Genomic DNA, 19516 nt, shown 5'->3' on the forward strand with positions numbered 1-19516 from the left:
ATACACATTTATAAATTCAATATATATATTATTTCATTTCCATTTAGTTTGTTGAAGTATTAAAATAACTCAAATTAAATAAAACTAAAACTTAATAAAAAGACCTATACAGGCATAATAAATTCAGACGTAATTTAACTAAATTTAAAATAAATAACAAATACAAATCAAACGACAGTAGTTTGTCAGTAATCCTAAAAAATAACACTGCCAAACTTACATGCTAAAAAACAACAACTTACTTACACATAGTAAGAAATGGTTATAAAAACTGAAACAGAAGTGAAACAAGTAGTAGGAAAGAGGAGAAATAAAAAGCGATACTTATTTAAGTTAAACTGAGTTGTACTCTGCCGCACACACAGAGCATGTGTAGTTTAAAAATTTGGGTGAAATTAGTGGCGTTTTTTATGGCAAGCATCACTATCAGGCCATACTTAGGGTTAGCGGGTAGTATTAAAGTAATTCATTTCAGTATGCAATATGCCCTGCAAGTAGACTTTTTGCAGAGAGATGTGCTACTTCTTGTTTAAGTGATCAGATTTATGATTTTCGTTTGGTAGATTACAACTAGAAGGTGAAAAGTGACAAGAATGCAATAGTGTTCTTATTTTTTGACTTTGGAACACCCTGACAACCACTCACATTTTTTTTTCATGCATAAAATTGTATTGTAAAGTTGTACTATTCCTTCCTGCCCTCAATCTTTTTCGTGATTTATCATACATGACCCCACCCTGTCATTAGTTTATTTTCCTGCTTTGTCTTATTTTTCCTGTTTATTCATGTTTCTGTTTGTGTGTGTGTGTCTCTGTTTGGGTAGTTTTCCAAGTGTCCACAAACTTTGCTCCTTGGACAGGTTCAGTAAGTGCACATCAAATGAGACGCAGCTTATGATGTCACTCTGTATTTCAACACTTCAGTTATGACAAAGTGAATCAGTCTTTTCTATTGTTCTATATCGAGTCTATAGTTTTAATGAACACAATATGCCAGCAACAACAGACTTACTTGAAATTACATAAAGTAGAACATGTTCTTACTTGGTTTTTATATATACTTTTTTTCAGTAAGGATGCATTAAATTGCATTAAATTGATCAAAAGTGACAGTAAAAACATTAGTAGTGTTACAAAGGATTTTGGTTTCAGTTAAAGGGATAGTTCACCCAAAAATGAAAATGTTATGTTTATCTACTTACCCCCAGGGCATCCAAGATGTAGGTGACTTTGTTTCTTCAGTAGAACACAAATGATGATTTTTAACTCCAACTGTTGCAGTCTATCAGTCGTATAATGCATGGCTATGGTAACAAAATCTATGAGAGTAAAAAAACATGCACAGACAAATCCAAATGAAGCCCTGCGGCTCGTGACGACACATTGATGTCCTAAGACACGAAACGATCGGTTTGTGCCAGAAACCGAACAGTATTTATATCATTTTTTATCTCTAATACACCACTATGTCCAACTGCCTTGAGCGAGCGCACGGCATCCGGTGCGTGAGGTGTGTACGCGCTCTGGCGTAGTTTACGTTAATGGGTGTGTTGATATCCAGCCAAAGAGCAATCAAGCATAACTTCAGGCGAGCAGGCTCAGAAGTTGGGAAATAAGTGGAAAGTCACCACTCCCGAATGAGAACGTAATCTTTTAGTTTTAAGTCGGTTTGAACAATCCGGATAAGCGCAAGTAAGTACCATTTTGATTAGCCATCGTACCTACAATGACTGTGCACTGTGTAAACAATGAGTGACGTATACGCGCGAGAGAACACTTCCGGCGCTTGCGTAAACTACGCCAGAGCGCGTACACACCTCACGCACCGGATGCCGTGCGCGCGCTCAAGGCAGTTGGACATAGTGGTGTATTAGAGGTAAAATATGATATAAATACTGTTCGGTTTCTCGCACAAACTGATCGTTTCGTGTCTTAGGACATCAATGTGTCGTCACGAGCCGTAGGGTTTAATTTGGATTTGTCTGTGCATGTTTTTTTTTACTCTCATAGATTTTGTTACCATAGCCATGCATTATACGACTGATAGACTGCAACGGTTGGAGTTAAAAATCATAATTTGTGTTCTACTGAAGAAACAAAGTCACCTACATCTTGGATGCCCTGGGGGTAAGCAGAAAAACATCAAATTTTCATTTTTGGGTGAACTATCCCTTTAAATGCTGTACTTTTGAACTTTCTATTCATCAAAGAATCACAAAAATATTAAGCAGCACAACTGTTTTCAACATTGATAATAATGACAAATGTTTCTTGAGCACCACATTAGCATATTAGAATGATTTCTAAAGGATTGTGCCACATTGAAAACTTCAGCTTTGCCATCGCAGGAAGAATTTACATTTTAAAATATAATAAACTACAAAAGTTATTTTAAATTGTAATAAAATGTACAATATTTTAGTTTTACTGTATTTTTGAGCAAATAAATGCAACCTAAGAGTGTAATAGACTTCTTTTAAAAAAAATTCCCAACCCCAAACTTTTCAATGGTAGTGTATAGCTTTCATAAGGAGCAACCAAAGAGTTGCTGTGAAAACTGTCCAAGTGCATCTGAATTGGGTCAGTGTTTGTAGTAATCGTCACCGGTGAGTGATTGTGGCACAAACAGACACAAATCAGCCCAAACAGGCATTCTCTTTCAGTTTCAAGGCAGTTGTATCTTCCGTTAAAGCAAATAAAAAGTAGAAAAGATGGAAATACCATTGCTTTCAAGGCAGGAAAAAATAGTTTTAAAGTTTTAGGTAAGTTTTGTTTTTATGCTTTGGTTAAGAGCTTTATGTTTTTTATATACCAAATACCAAAATATTACAAATCCTACATGCAGATATTAGAAAATACATCACAGCAGTTGGTTACATTTTCAATGGTGAGATACATTGATAAATTGATACATCTTATAATTGTAGCTCAGTAGGAGCCCAATTTTTATTTAATAGTATAAAGTTATTGCGGATATTTGTGTGAATAATGAATGGCTACAAAACAAAGTGTGAATGGCGTCATATGTTTAACATTTAGGCAAAATTAATTTCTGAAGTTAATTTGGGTTGACACTTTTTTTAAACAAACCCTACCCAAAGTGTGAGAATTATCAATAGCTGTTTTGCTAGCACTCCAGTAATATTTAGCCAGAGTTCTTCATTTAGACAAAGTGGTCTTTATAGTTAGTATAGCTAGCTAGTGCATTCAGGGCTAATTTCTGCCCTAATTTCACTATTATTCAGTTCAGTGGAGCAGCAAACCAAACAATTACCAGATACCAAACTCCAAAAAAATCAAAATTAATTACCTGCTTCGTGTCTGACTAAATGTATTGTTCTCATACTGTTTTCAATGCTAAAATAGAACAAAATAGTATTTAGGGTGCTGTGTTTAAATAACCAGTGGAGCTGTTTGCTGGCTGTTCTGTAATGTTTGTGTAGTATTTTTCATGAATTTATGATCCAGGAATGTGTGTGGGGAATTTTACCTAAACCCACAAAAAACTTTGTGTGTGTGTCTGGAAAAGGAGACTCCACCTCAGGAAGAGGATGCTCAGGCTCTACGCCAGAGACACGCTGATGTAAAAGACATGCTTTACGCAGTCTCTCTCGCCCTCCCATGAATATAACCATCAATTTCAACACTTTCAATATCATATATTTCATTTATTATAATTTCATGTCCATTATCATCTGTATGAAAGCTATAGATGTTATCGTTTTTACTGTTCGATAGTATATTGAGAGGCAAAATATTTCATAATGCTTTCCTGTGCAAATTGATGTACAATGAGGCATTGAAAGGCATTTTTATAACTTTTTTTGTAGCTAGTTTAGCTGGTTGTTTCGGTTTCTAGAATGGCATCCTGTTTCCATGCCCAACATTTCAGGCATTACACTCCGGAGGATATATATCCCACAGTGCTTTGGTGCTTTAGAAGGCAGACATTCCCCGATGGGAGGGTTTTAGTGTGGTGCACTCCAGTTTCACTTGCCTAATTATTATGCCTTTGAGACTAGAAGCTGGTTTAAGTTAAAACAATATTATTCCAACATGGATGAATGGTTAACCAGTCTATTAGACACAAGGCAAGTTTTAATAAATCTAAGATCACATTTACCACTGCCATCTCTCACAGTTTCTCTTCAAAAGCAATAGTCAGATTTTTTTCCTCTCTCTTTAAAGGGGTCATATGATGTTGCTAAAAAGAACATTATTTTGTGTATTTGGTGTAATGAAATGTGTTTGTGTGGTTTAAGGTTCAAAAAACACATTATTTTCCACATACTGTACATTATTGTTTCTACTCTATGCCCCGCCTTTCTGAAACGTGTCGATTTTTACAAAGCTCATCGGTCTGAAAAGCGAGGTGTGCTCTGATTGGCCAGCTATCCAGTGCATTGTGATTGGCCGAATATCTCAAGCGTGTGACGGAAATGTTACGCCCCTCACCATACTGTGATGCCGTGTCCCGGAGCGACGAGACAAAACCAATAAAACCCATTATAAACTAGGCATTTTTTGCATCCAGTGGGGACATAATTACGGATTATAATGACTTGTACTGTCTTTTTACGCGTTGCATAAACAACATGGCTGATGGTTTTTTCTTGTGTGTTGTCTTGACCAGAATTGACCGGAAGATGTCCAGCAGTCAGACCAGTTACAAACTAGATGAAGCACAGGCCATCTTCAGCGAGCTGCGCAGCATTAAAAAGACCATCAGCACCGGCGAGAAAGAGAGGCAGGACCTCATCCAGGTTAGACAGACCCAAATTCATCACCTTCATAGATTTTTCCTTGAATTGGAAAAATGTTTATATATATACTGTATATACAGTATGTATGTATTCTTATATTTTTATACTTTTAAAAAATATATTTTTTTATAATTTAATGGCAAGGTAAGTTAACACAAAATGTAGTGTTATAAATTTATATAAATAAAAAATATATATTTAAATACAAAAAAATAGATTTACAATGTTAATAATTGATGAACTACATCATCACAGTATTGTTTTGGCAAACTCTTATTCAGTTCAGCTCTTTTCTGGTGTGTAATACCCACTTTTCAGAATGCAGTTCAGAATTCCTAATGTATAAAAGTTCTGTTTTCCATTTTTTTTATTCCTCGTTGAAAATAATGATTCACTCGGAATTGTTGTTACAGAAGTAAAATGTATTGCAGGCAGAAATTCATGTCAGTGTTATTTTAATATCACTGAGATTCTGTTGTAGTTTTTATTGCTGTTTATGTTAGTTTTTATTGTTATATTTTCAATTTATAATTTAAAAGTTTTATTAATTTTGGATTTTAATTTTTTGTCACATTATTATTTTTTTAATTTCTATATTGTTTTTATTATTTTTCTTTATGTTTTAGTTTATTTTAGTGCATCAAGTTAAACTAAATGAAAATGAGAAATGTTGCATTGGCAACTAACTGAAATAAAAAAAAAGTTTAAGTTTCTTATTTCATTTTATTTCAGTTAAAATTTAGTTTATTTTAGTGCATCAAGTTAAACTAAATGAAAATGAGAAATGTTGCATTGGCAAGTAACTGAAATTAAAAAAAAGTTTAAGTTTCTTATTTCATTTTATTTCAGTTAAAATTTAGTTTATTTCAGGTAGCAAAATTTTTCTTATGGTTTTAGTCTTTAGTTAGTATGGTTTTAGTTTAGTTGTCTCTGTGTACTGAGTGCATGAATAATCGCTGAATAGATATTGATATGTTCCATAATATGTTAACACCTTCAGCTCCCTCTCAAATATCTTTTATTTTAAGAGGTGCTGCCATCTTGTGTTCACAAGTGATCACTGAGAACTTCTGTTATGAATATCTCTTTAATTTGTTATAATTTTGTTGTGCACAGAGCCTGGCCAAGCTGACGCTGAACTTCTGTGACTCCATTAATGAGGTGGCCAACAGTGCAGAAACCCTCGGTGACTCCTGTAGTGTGCAACAATACACAGACACTGGCTGCCAGACTGATCTGATGGGAGAGGTTTGTCAGGATTTTGTTGTTGTTGTCATTGTTTTACAACTGAAGTTTCAGTTATTTTATATTTGACATTATAATTTTGTGTCATCACAGAGATACATTTACAATCATCATGCTCAATAATTAATAATGGTATTTTCTCTCTTACAGTTTGGCACCCAGGAGTCATCACTGCTTGCAGACAGAGTCAAACTCAGTTGGCAGTATGAAGAGGCTAAGAAAAAGTATGTGGATTTGCAAATACGCACTGCATAACTATTATGAACAACAGACATATAGCATACTGCATAACAGTCTGGTGCTGGAGGTAAAATCCCATTTGTTTTTTCTGCAGGGAAAGGATTTTTATGAATAACATAAACTTTTTAAAACAGACCTACCATGAGCTTTCAGGTTGTTAAAAGTTAGTATGTGCATGTATATACAGTATGTACAGAATTCAAAATTCACTGTGGTTTCAGCAGCATTTAAAAAAAAAAGTTTTTGATTTGATTATAAAATTTGCAGTGCATCATGGAATGTGAAATCTATCATAATGTTAAGGACACTGTCTTAAACTGTTTTCTTCAATTTTAAAATATTTTTTGCTTCAAATTTATAATGTTGTGATTCATCTTGGAGCTGGTTGTTTTGGTTTATGGCTTAGAACATTTTGAGGAATTTCTTTAAATACCAAAGGAAAAAATGAATGAGAATCTTTTTTTCCTGAACCTGGGCTGCCAAAAAAGTTGGTGGTCACTGTAGCATTTTTATGCATTTGCTGACATATTGTCAGAGGTTGTTGTTGTCATGTGGCATTGTTAAGGGGTGTTCTGGGCAGATGCTAGGTGGTCAGATACTGGCCAGTATCTATATGATATTCTGGTTAATAAAGATGCATAGAACCTGATGTTATTATATGAATTTCCACCCATTTTTCATCTACTGTGTAAAAAATAATTCAGATCACTGAAAATAGTATCTCACCTCCCAATATCACCTGATTTCGATCATGTGATTTGAAGAAGCCAAAGTAGTTGACCAAGGAACTTCTATTCAGGCTGGCTGTGATTCCTGAAAGTATAGTCATGTGCCTTGTCCGCTGCTTTTAAGGGAAACCCTGTCTGGATTTGCCGTGTAATAATGTTGCTACTACTTCACTGTAGATTTTAGTGGTTTGTATTAAAGTAGAGTGGTGGATTGATGTGGCATACATTGCACTTGGAATCTTCTATATATTTGAGGAGGAACTGATGCTGTAGCTTTTGGCCTCTGTGTTGTAACAGTGGCTCCATCCATGCAAACCTTTTTACAAGATGCATGTTTCCATGGCAACAGAGCTGGCCGTAAAGTGCCAGGTATGACATCAGAGAGAGAAAGTGAGCGGGGAAAAGAGAGTGAGTTGAGAGAGGACAAAGCTGTGGAAACTTGCATGCTGTCTGACTGAGTCACAATATCTGAACTCAAAAAGTGCAGAAACACAATTTCTCATGTCAAACATAAAGCTGCAGTCTCTGTCTGTTCTTTAATGTTTTTGCCAGCACTTTTACACCCTCACACACATAGACATATTCACAATATTACATTCTGTTCATGCCGTTATTCCTATATACCATTATAAGATAATTTATCTATTTTACTATTTTTTCTTTTCAGTTTTAAAATATTTTTTTTCAAAGATCCAACAAAAACAGTAATATTGTTACAATTTAACTATTACCATTTAAAATGACTGTTTTTATTTTAATATATTTTAAAATGTTTTCAGTATCACATGATCATTCAGAAATCATTCTAATATGCAGATTTGCTGCTCAAGAAACATTTATTATTATTATTATTATTATTATTTAAACCAGTTGTGGAGCTTAGTATTGTTTTTTTATATATTTAATTGTACTATTTTAATACTGTTTCAGTTCAAAAGAGCAGCATTTATTGAAAAAAAGTAATTTTTGTAACAATGTAAAAGTCTTTACTGTCACTTATGATCAAATTTAATGCATCCTTGTTGAATGCAATTGTTTTTTGTTTTTTCAATAAAAAATCTTACTAACCTCAAACTTTTGAACATTAGTATGATTAGTATTGAATTTATTTAATACAAATCATGTGTAGCCTATGTGAACACAATCCTCTCATCGTGTGTTTTATTTGATCTGCTCTCGCATGTATCTGCTTGCAGACATTAAAATTGACCCCTTGTCTCTCAGGATGTCCAGTATTCAGCATCAGTTGGCTCAGTTGGACAGTGAGAGCTGGTCTGGACGTGCAGAAGCCGATCGGGATTGGGACTGTCTGCAGCTGCTGCGGGAGAAGGAGGCCCTACTCCAGGAGATCACTCTACTTAGCCAGCAGCAGCACTCCCCAGACACGCTGCTTCAGCTGCAGGAGGAGAAACGCAGGCTGGAGGAGGAGGTGCAGAAAGCCCAGAGTGTCCAGAGCCAGGGAGCCAATCAGAGGTCTGCTTTATTTCTTCATACACAGTCATGTCTGTGGAATAGAGTAGACTTGTTAGATAGATTTTGTAGATGTTTAAGCATGTGTAGTCTTCTAAAAGAAAACTGATCAAGTGTATCTCAGTTTGTGAATTCTGAGGGATTGTGAAGGGCTACACGAAAAAAAGAACATTTGCACTAGCATGGCAATAAAGAAAAGCATGTCCCGTAAACATAATATACCTCCACTCAAAACATGGTGGGAGAATTATGTATTTGCTATCAGGAAATCTTGCAAACAAAATAGTTCAGTAAAAGTTTTGTAGATGCCCGCAGAGGTAAATAAGGGAGCCCTCATTTCCCCACTGAGCAAAGCAGATGTTCTTGTTCCAGCTCTGATCTGCTCATTATGAGCGTCTTAGATCTGAGACCTCAGCTGAGACATATAGGGGTTGTTTTGCCAGGTGCCACCTGCATGTTTTTCTGTCATGTTATGGATATTGATCCATTTCTTTTTGTGACATTAGGAGCCATAAAATGGTAAAATTACATTTTCTTATGATGGTGAAAATTAAATTACATAAATCTTATACTACTATAGTCTTCTTCCGCAGACTATGCGCTTAAATCATTCCCACTTTTGCACCATGAACAATTGAACATATTAACAAACAGGCTTGCGTTTGTGATCTACACTCTTATGATTCTGTGAGATCAAGCAGACATCAAATGGTTGGTTAAATCCGACTGACTGTATTTATTAAGTGTGGTAAATCTGTATCATAATGTGTGTTGTGTAGGATATTACAGCAGGAGAAGAGGAATGCACTTATGAGGCAACTCGAGGAAGCCACCCGTATCACCACCTATCTACACTCTCAGCTGAAGAGGTACATCACACACACGACCTGAACGCCCTCATACAAACTTGATTCAGAAAGCATAAATCAAAACTAGGGCTGTCTGTTTGACACACTTATTTAGTACAATTAACTGAATTTATAATCAATGAAATATATAATATAATATAATAATATAAAGTAATTTTATCAGGACAAACTTTAAAGGACTTATTTATTTATTTATTTAAACTGTTTACAACTTTAATCAAAAGTACATTAAAAGAATCTTTATAGAATTGTGCTTAATCTTGCCTTTTTGTGTACTTCAAATTTAAAGAATAAAAGGTTTGTTTTTATTATATTGTATTTATGATATGATGTTGTTGAATGTTTTAATTTGTATCTGCCATGTAATAATAGATGAAGCTGATATAGCAATACATTCAAATACAACCAATATAAAGTAAAAAAAAAAAATATATATATATATATATAACTTTGTCAAAAAAAAAATCTAGTTTGTGGTAAATTAATGTCATTGACAGTTCTTGTATGTGTGTGCGTGTGCGTGTATATACATATATGATCTATTTATTATTTTATTAATATGTTGTTTAATAATATTAAATTAATATACATTTATATTAATTATAAAATGGTATTTTAAAAAGGATGGATTGCTTTGGATTGTAAGCCACCAATATACTTATGTTCAACAAAAATAGACATTTGACTTTTGAAGCCTCTTTTCTAAAGCTTTATTTATTATCATTTGTCGTTTTTCTCGGCAAATGTTGATACAGTGTGATTATTGGGACTAGCAACCAGCATATCAAATAATATATATTTTTGAATATGAATATATCATCAATTGACAGCCATACTGCAAAGATGAAAACACAAAGACAAATACAGGATGTCTAACCACGTCGAACCCAAAATGACCATCTCTGTCTGTGTGTGCAGCCTGTCAGCCAGTAATCTGACGGTGTCCTCCAGCAGTAGCCGTGGCTCTTTAGCTTCCAGTCGTGGCTCTTTGGCATCCAGCCGTGGTTCTCTCAGCTCCATCAGCTTCACCGACATCTACGGCCTGCCCCAGTATGAACGAACAGAAGGCAGCTCTGATGTTCTGGACCCATCTTTCCGCTACCTTCTCCCCTTGGAGACCCACAGCAGGGACGGTTCAGCCTTCGGCCCAAAACGGTCCCACGACACACCACAGTCTCTCACCTCTCTCTCTTCTCGGTCCTCGCTCTCCTCGCTCTCCCCTCCCAGCTCCCCCATGGACACCACCTACCACTCAGCCCCCCAGGACTGCCCTCTGGCCCAAATGACAGAGGAGTACATGGAGGTGGCCAGCAGGGGTCTGCTGGCTGAAGGACTACGGAATCAGACTCAATCTCAGCAGCATACTACTCTTCCTGGGGAAGGGGAAGTGGGAATCCCAGCCACTGCACATCTCCTGGAGGGGAAGAGCCATAGAGATGGAGTTCTCCAAGGAACACACAGCTCCACAGGTGATGAATAGCAAATTGCAACTGACTGATCATTGAAAATATTTAATTGCAGTTAATTTCATTTTTTCATAATTGACATGTTAAGCCATTAGGTTCATTTCTAAGGATAGAAAACCGAATAAAAGATGTAATTATTGTTCATTTAAAATGTTTAGAAATAAAAGTTTAAAAATATCAAATTTTTGGAAATAATAATGTCAAATTGAATAAATGTAAAAAAAAAAAAAAAAAACAGCTTTAAACATTTAATCACACTGTTCTAATAAAAAAATTTGAATTTCCTGTTTTTGTGTGTGTGTGTGTGTGTGTGTGTGTGTGTGACTATGTATAGGAGTGACCCTGCGCTGTAAAAGTGCAAGTAGGACCAGCAGAAGAGCAAGACGAGTGTCTGCAGGAGTAAATGAAGACATTTTGGCAACAGACAGTGGGGTGTTTGAAGCCTGGAGCAGAAGGTGAGAGAAGATTCTGCAATAAAGATAAACACTTTAAACTGATAGTTCACCAAAAAAAATAAAAAATAAATTCTGTCTTCCGTTCACTCACCCTCATGTTGTTCCAAAACTATAAAGGAAAGTATATATTATAAAAGAAAAAATACTATTAAAGTTGTCATTGTATAATAATACTCACTGTATCTCACTGTATCTCCATAATCCCTCAATTATTGGACATTTTTAAATGTCCAATAATGTCCAATTAACAATATTGTTAATATTTTAATAAAAAATATTTTAATAATCATCCCATTGGCCTGTACCTACTTTAGAATGTGTTAAATATCATGCATTATTTTTATATCTTCACACTATTGTGAAGATATAAATAGTATCTACAGACTATTCTTCAAAAGATTGAGGTCAGTAAGATTTTTTTGAAAGAATTAATACTTATATTTAGCAAGGATATATTGTTTAAAATTGAAAATAAAGACTTTTACACTGTTACTAAATATTTCAATTTTAATTAAATTCTGTTCTTTTCAACTTTGTTCATCAAAAAATTCTGGAAAAAAATGTATCACAGTATCCACAAAAATACAAAGTAGCACAAACTGATTTCTGAAGGATCATGTGACACTGAAGACTGGAGTAATGACTCCTGAAAATTCAGCTTTGCCACCACAAGAATAAATTATATTTTAAAATAAATTCAAATAGAAAGCATTTATTTTAAATTGTAATAATATTTTACAATATTACAGTTTTTACTGTATTTTTGATCAAATGAATGCAGCCTTGGTGTGCATAAGACACTCTTTCAAAAAGAGAATAAGAGAGAAAGAGAAAAAGATAAGAAATGTACTTGAACATAATTGAATGGTAATGTAATTGACCGGTATTGTATATATACTTTAATGCAGTTAAATTTAGTTGTTTTGGTGCTATAATTATTCATAAATGTCTAAATGTCTTTTTCCAGTAGGACAGAGGAATCAGAAGAAGTCAGTTTTACTCAAGATGTCCCAGCCTCAGATCCAGTTCAGATTCAGATTGGTCTTCTGTAAGCACCACACACGCTCATACTCATACCTGCCTCTCATTCCCACATCATAATGTACCAAATCACTAATAACCATTAATTTGCTCGTTCATCTGCTCTGGGCTATTCTCTTACAGATATGATTCGAATGGCATGTTTTTGCTGCTGCATGTCCTTCAGATGAGAAATTTAAGCAAGGCCACTGTTAGAGATGGATGCAAAGTGTAAGTAGTCCCATCAACTTTCCACGAATACACTCATCCTTCTCTACTGCAGTGATATCCTCTGCAGAAACAATTTATGCACACATACACATTGACGTTCACAAGTAGCGTTTTCTCCTTGTTTGTCTCTCTCAGATTTGTGAAGGTTCATGTTCTCCCGGTGGACTCCAGTCGGCCCTGCATATATTACTGCTGTAAGGCCCAGGAGCCTCAATCTCTTCTCAGCTTTAATGAGGGCTTCCGGATCCCCCTGAGTGCTGGAGGCCCCGGGGCCCATGCATTACAGTTAAACCTCTGCGCTGTAGGACCCCTCGTCCAGGAGGAGCTACTGGTTAGACTAAAATTCACTCAATTAATTTTTATGCAGATAATATAATTAGCAATAAAACGTTTTGTATGCAAATTAGAAGTTGTTTTGGACCCCACAGCATGTACAAAAATAGCATTTAAAGTTGTTGAAATGTGTTTTCTGCCTTAGCTTTAGTGTTTATATGGTTATGAGATGCTAAACTGACCCGTATCTGTTTGTGGCTCAGGGCTCTGCTCACGTCTCGCTGACAGACTGTGCAGGCAGTACTGAAATGCTCTTCCAGTGGCTTAAAGTGCATATCCACAACACAGAGAACCACAGGCCTGAGCACAGATGCCACAGTCAACCCAACCGCATCATGGATGAAGAGGAGAAGAGCGAAGGGCGAGGCAAGCTGGAGGTGAGCTGACAGCACTGGAGACTTTTCTTCATCTGGCTAAAGCATTATCAGAGATTACTGAAGATCCACTGAAGATCTCTCTCTTAAATTAAATTGTTCGTATGAAACTGTGCATATGGCATGCAGAGAATTTGTTCCCATGTTTTAGTTCAGTCATGGCCTCAATTTGCTGCCCTACACAAAATGCAATAATACACCAACCATCTTCTCAAATTTGTGATGAGAATAGTTTGTGTTGAGAAAAAAAAAAACAGGAATTAAAAAAATTATAATAATAATCATTAGCACAGATAAATAATTTATAATAAACACTGCTATATTCCTCGAAAAAATAAGAATTGCCAATTTTGATTTCGTTGTGACTAAAGTCTTCCAGGAGTTTTCTGACAAGAAAAGCTCTATCGTCTTAAAGCAAAGAAATTAAGACAACCATAAACAATAATATTGTAATTTACTGTTTTTAAAAATTATTTAATAATAATAATAATATACTTTTTAATATTAGTTCAGTAGTGTTATTGCAATAGTAATATTTAGTCTTCATTCATTAAATTTGTATAATTCTAATGATAATAAAATAATATATATATATATTACTGTTAATAATAAATTATTATTATTTATTGTTATTATTATTAGATTGAATGGGGAAAATTATATTTTCCTTTTTTTTGTTCTTAGAAGATGACATGGCTGTTTAATGCAAAAATATTTTATGCCAATGTTTATAAAGATTTTGTGAACAAACAGAACAATGTTTAAAGCAGTTTTTACGCTTTACAAGAGAAATCAACCTACAAAACGACTGGTTTTGTTGTCTCTGCATATTTGGTTAAAAATAACAACAACAAAATCAAACATAACATAAAAAATATTTTTTCTCTGCCTACTTTCGAATAGGTGTCCGTGGTGGCTCATTTGGAGGAGATGAAGAAAGAGTTACAGAGGAGTGAAGATGAGCTGGAAAGGAAGGAAGAGCAAGGAGAAGCAGTTTCTGAGAGGTCCACACACTCATTGTCTTTCTATAAACCAATAAACCTTTGAGCTTATGGCTGTAAGAGCACTTATATCAGATGATGTTCCAGAGTTTGTGTGTTCTAACTGCTGTGTGTGATTTAGGAGTTGGCAGGCTGAGTCAGTGGACAGCGGCTGCAGTAACAGTACAGCGTTTGTCATTCCCTGTCCTGAGAGTCTTTGCGGTGAAGGTATCTGCCTGAACTCTGCGAGACGCTGTCTCCAGCCTGCAGAGACAAATCCAATAGTAAAGGTATTGTGAAGTGTTACAGAAGTCAAAGCAACTGTATGAATTCTCCTCTTATTGAATTGATAAGAAGTTCTTTAAATACAAGCTACACATTTCTGCTCTTAAACACTGTGGTTTGCTTGTCTGTTAAAGTTCTATTATAATTACTAAAAATGTTTCGTTTACACACTCAGGACGTTCAAATAATACTTTGTTGTAATCCACAGCATCAAACAAAAAAAAACTAAAACTTTTTTTTTCGAGATTTTCTTTTTGAGACTTACACTGCTGGTCAAAAGTTTGGGGTTAGTAAGATTTTTGTAATAATTTTGAAAAGTGTTTGATCAAAAATAAAATGGTAATATTGTGAAATATTATTACAAATTAAAATACCTATTATATTTTAATATATGATATATTCCTGTGATGGCATTACTCCATTCTTCAGTGTCACATGATCCTTCAGAAATCATTCTAATATTTGGTGATTTTTTTTTTTATGCTCAAGAATTTCTTATTATTATCATCAATGCTGACTACATTTGACTTTTTTTTTTTTTTGATGAATTCAAAACAGCAATTTCTTAAAGGTCCCCTGAAATGCTTAGAAACACGCAGCGTTACTCTTATGTGTTGACGTCATTTTAACTGAAACAGGAAGACAGGGCGGGACATATCAAGCAGCCCCTTTTTAAAACAGCCAATAGCGTTAAATAAAATACTTGGCTTTGCAGAAGAGCAATGAACTATAAAATGGATCATTAAACAAATTAATTTTATTATTATTGTTTTTGTTTTTCCCACCATAGGTGGACAAGGCGACCAACACAGAAGGTGTGCTTCCAGAGCCAATGAGAATGCGGCCGAAGGAAAGGACAGGCCGCTGGGGTCACAGCTCACCGTTCATGCGCAGCAGCACAATAGTCCGATCTCAGACGTTTTCACCTGGAGCGCGCAGTCAGTATGTCTGTAGGGTATGTAGAAACACACACTTCACACACTGTGGATTAGTGACCAAAATCTTCAAACACAGTATGAGTCATTTTATATCACAGTAATGTGATGTTTTCCGTGATCATAATATAATAGTCACAATAATGAAATTAAGCCACAAAATGTTCTGCATATTAAATAACCCTGTAGCATATATTATTACATTGTCATAACATGTAAAACATTTTGTGGCTTAATTTAATATATTCATTAACCCTCATGTGGCATTCGGGTCCTTTTTGCTCTGAAAAAATTTTATTTTTCCCAAAAATACTAGTTAATGTTATCGCATTGGACTGAAATTTTGTGACTTTGTTCATAAAGGGTATAACTACTTCTAAAAAAAATTTTGATAATTTTCATACTTTTCTGGGGGAGATTTTTCACCTTGTTACACTTGTGATGTTCCAGGGCAAAAATTTTTTGCCTGGGAACACCACAGGTGTGACTTTGTGCCATTTTGAACAAAATAAAAGCCTTTCAAAACAAACTCCCTGATTAAGCATTAAAGCACACTATTGTGATAAACAGTGAAAATTTTCTTCAGTTTTTATTTAATATTGTGAAAATTATTCATAAATAATGCTTTTTTCACTCAAAAAATGAGGTGCCTACTCTCAGATAAATGAGGCCTACGATTAATCAGAAGCAAATATAAATACAAAACCAGTCCTAAATGAAAGAAAAGAAGTTGACAAAAAGATTGAATCCAATATTTGGTGATAATAAAGCATAATGAGTGATTTATTAGCAATTTTTTGAGGCCGGGTCATTTTTGACCGGGAACACCACAAGTGTGACTTTGTGCCATTTTGTACAAAATAAAAGCATTTAAAAGCAAAATCCCTGATTAAACATTAAAGTACACTAGTGCAATAAACAGTGCAAATTTTCATCAGTTTTTATTTAATATTGTGAAAATTATTCATAAATAATGCTGTTTTCACTCAAAAAATGAGGTGCCTACTCTCAGAAAAATGAGGCCTACGATTAATCAGATGCAAATATAAATACAAAACCAGTCCTAAATGAAAGAAAAGAAGTTGACAAAAAGATTGAATCCAATATTTGGTGATAATATAGCATAATGAGTGATTTATAAGCAATTTTTTGAGGCCGGGTCCTTTTTGCCCTGGAACATCGTAAGTGTGATAGGGTTCTGAACGCAACACTTAATCAAGTAGATTAAAGTTAAACAGTTAAATAAAAAATTATTGGACTCAAACCAAATTATACGATTAGAACAAAAGAAATGATAATGATAAATGACCTTGCATCAATAAAAAAAACAGCTTTACATGATGTTTTCCCTCCTTCACAGTTGTATAGAAGTGACAGTGATAGCTCTACTCTACCAAAGAAATCCCCCTTTATCAGAAACACTCTAGAGAGACGAACCCTGCGATATAAACAGGTTGGAATGATGACAATGTTGCTGTTTTACACGCATTTTTATTATTCATCTTTTGCTCTGGAAGTGTATTTATATGTCCTTTTTACGTGAACGCAGCAGTCTCACCGCTCCTCTCTGGCTGAGCAGCCCACACGTACCTCTCTGGACCTGGAGCTGGACCTCCAGGCCTGCCGTACACGACAGAGGCAGCTGAGCGAAGAGCTGGCTGCACTGCGGGAGCTCAAAGTGCGGTTGGAGGAGCCCATGCAGGGCCCCCGTGGCCCCGCGGACCTTCCTCACTGGGCCCTGCGGGATGAGCATTTCCGAAACCTGCTACGTGAGGCCCAGAGACAGGTACTGCCCATATAGATGTCTTTTTTTGCATTCACTCTGACACTTTCCAAATTCACATATTTACAGTTTTACATGTATATTAATTTGGTAACACTTTGGCTAACATATATTCATTCGTTATGAACAATGAACAATACTTTTACAATATTTATTAATCTAGGTTAATTTCTACATGTTCATTTTTAGCATTTCAAATTGTATACATTTAACATTAGTTATTACTTTTATGAATTAATATAAATTAACAATGGGCAATAGTGTTATTATAAATTAACATTAGTTAATTAATTGCTTGATTAAAATGTAATGGTAACAAATTTAATCTCTTGCAAAATGTTACCATTTAAATGTTTGGAGGCAGTAAGATGTTTTTGTTTGAAGTCTCTTATGCTCACCAAGGCTGCATTTCCAAAATCAAAAATACAGTAAAATGGCAATATTGTGAAATATTACAATTTAAAATAACTGTTTTCTGTATAATTTATTCCAGATGACAAATCAATCATTTAGTTTCAGAAGTAATTTTAATATGCTGATTTGCTGCTGAAGAAACATTACCTTTAATTTTCTAAGATGAAAACGGTTGTGCTGCTTATTTTTATTTATTTATTTTATTAAATTTTTTGGGAAACCATTTTTTTTTCATAAGAACATAATTTTTTTTGTAACTATATAAATGTTTTCACTGTCATTTTGATCAATGTAGGGCATCTTTGCTAAATAAAAGTATTAATTTCTTTAATAAAAAAAAAAAAGTGTAAAGCTTTTTGGACCCAACATTTTGAATGGTATACATTTTTAAGATGAAGCTGTATAAATTTAATCTTAGTTATATTATGAAGGAACATGAATTAATAATGAACAATAAGAATTAACATTGTTTCATTTAATATTTAATTACCTTATGTTCACATTGTACATATTGTAATCTGTTACCATTTATTTATATTAATGATTAATTATTATGTGTAATTTATTATAAATCATATATAATTAAACTGTTGCATCTGTTGTTTTGTCATTTGATAATTTTCCACATTTTTGTTTTGAAAATCAGAGTACGTTGGTGGAACACCAATTTACCAGACTTCCTAAGAGAAAATGTGCAAAAAGTCTTAAACGCATGCTTTTAAAACTATGACTGACCTGAATAAATAGAGGCAACCATTCTAAGACACTGTGAATTGTAAATTCTATTTAAAATCACATTTATAATTGATCATTTCTTTCTCTTTTCCCTCATTTCTCTCTCGCAGGCCAAGCAGAGTAGACAGGAGCAGAGGCAGGAGGAAGCTGCTGAGAGGAGGTTACGAAAGGCCTCAAAAGAGGTTTTGCAAATGAGGGGCCAGAGCCACAAAGAGCCCCTCCCTGTGCAGACGTTCAAGTGAGTCATCTCTTACTCGGCAACAAAGCATGTAGGGATCTTGTTGTGACAATTCTGAATAATACTAAATGTATTAATCTTTCCTGCTGCAGAGAGAAGATGGCTTTCTTTACTAGACCAAGATTCAACATCCCGCCTCTGCCAGCTGACGACGTGTGAGCGCCCCCTAGGCCACACTATCAAATATGAAGAATCTGTCTGTTTTGTTTTTTTTGTATTCATGCTCATGAAGTAATTCGAACAAAAATGTAGTTATTTCAGCACAAAGATGAAACATTATTTGATATGCAACATTCGAACAACAGAAAGCTGTACAAAACAAGCGTGTGTGTGGTTGTGCGTGATTGTGAGTGTGTGTGTGTGTGTATATGTGTGTGTGTGTGTGTGTGTGTTTGTGTGTGTGTTTGTGTGCGTACGTGTGATAGTACTAATGAACACGTACACTTATATTTTATGTAATTATTGACATCTTGGCAATTTTTCCTGCTTCTTTAGAGGAAATAACTGTTTTATAAAAGAACAAAGCATCTTTTTACTCCTGTACGATGTACTTGTGATATTTCGATGTCTGCGCTTACTTAAGGCTGGAAGACGGGAACAAAGTCAGTTTAGACACATTCACTGTACTGTAACTTATTTTATAGTACTTTTCCTTGAAGGAAATAAAAATGCTCCCTGCTTTTTAATGTATTTTATAAAGCTTAAAACAAATAGCACTTACTGTAAGTGTTTTTTTTTTTTTTGACGTGCAGTAGAATGGAAATTTTGGCTGATTTTGTTTCTGTTACCTGTTATTCTTTAAAGTTATTTACTTAAAATGTCACTTTTTTTGATCCACTTTTGTTGCAGTTGTCATTGTCCCTTGTGCTGTTATTCTATTAAAATTATTAATATTATTACTTGTACTTTTTAATATACAGACAAATATAATTTTGTATGCTGTCTGTAAAAAC

At 34.6% G+C, this 19516-nt stretch overlaps 1 protein-coding gene across 2 annotated transcripts in view; it reads left to right on the top strand.

The window, feature by feature from the left end:
• Nucleotides 1-19291, top strand: part of LOC107738905 (protein WWC3-like) — a 59577-nt gene extending 40286 nt beyond the window's left edge. Inside the window, exons 6-23 of one of the 2 annotated variants that reach the window (XM_016550828.1) lie at nucleotides 4633-4762; nucleotides 5879-6010; nucleotides 6158-6231; nucleotides 8200-8448; nucleotides 9225-9314; nucleotides 10233-10783; nucleotides 11115-11235; nucleotides 12206-12283; nucleotides 12400-12486; nucleotides 12622-12817; nucleotides 13023-13196; nucleotides 14097-14197; nucleotides 14316-14463; nucleotides 15249-15413; nucleotides 16754-16846; nucleotides 16943-17179; nucleotides 18436-18563; nucleotides 18656-19291. In XM_016550828.1, the coding sequence (XP_016406314.1) occupies nucleotides 4633-4762; nucleotides 5879-6010; nucleotides 6158-6231; nucleotides 8200-8448; nucleotides 9225-9314; nucleotides 10233-10783; nucleotides 11115-11235; nucleotides 12206-12283; nucleotides 12400-12486; nucleotides 12622-12817; nucleotides 13023-13196; nucleotides 14097-14197; nucleotides 14316-14463; nucleotides 15249-15413; nucleotides 16754-16846; nucleotides 16943-17179; nucleotides 18436-18563; nucleotides 18656-18722 (2821 nt within the window). In that variant the 3' untranslated portion in view covers nucleotides 18723-19291. Of the gene's footprint in view, nucleotides 1-4632; nucleotides 4763-5878; nucleotides 6011-6157; nucleotides 6232-8199; nucleotides 8449-9224; nucleotides 9315-10232; nucleotides 10784-11114; nucleotides 11236-12202; nucleotides 12284-12399; nucleotides 12487-12621; nucleotides 12818-13022; nucleotides 13197-14096; nucleotides 14198-14315; nucleotides 14464-15248; nucleotides 15414-16753; nucleotides 16847-16942; nucleotides 17180-18435; nucleotides 18564-18655 lie in introns of both variants that reach the window. The other variant, XM_016550818.1, reaches the window with a different exon arrangement.
• The last annotated feature ends 225 nt before the right edge of the window (nucleotides 19292-19516 follow it).

The sequence above is a fragment of the Sinocyclocheilus rhinocerous genome, unplaced genomic scaffold, assembly GCF_001515625.1.
Source record: "Sinocyclocheilus rhinocerous isolate Xijiao unplaced genomic scaffold, SAMN03320098_v1.1 scaffold1182, whole genome shotgun sequence".
Lineage (NCBI taxonomy): Eukaryota > Metazoa > Chordata > Actinopteri > Cypriniformes > Cyprinidae > Sinocyclocheilus > Sinocyclocheilus rhinocerous.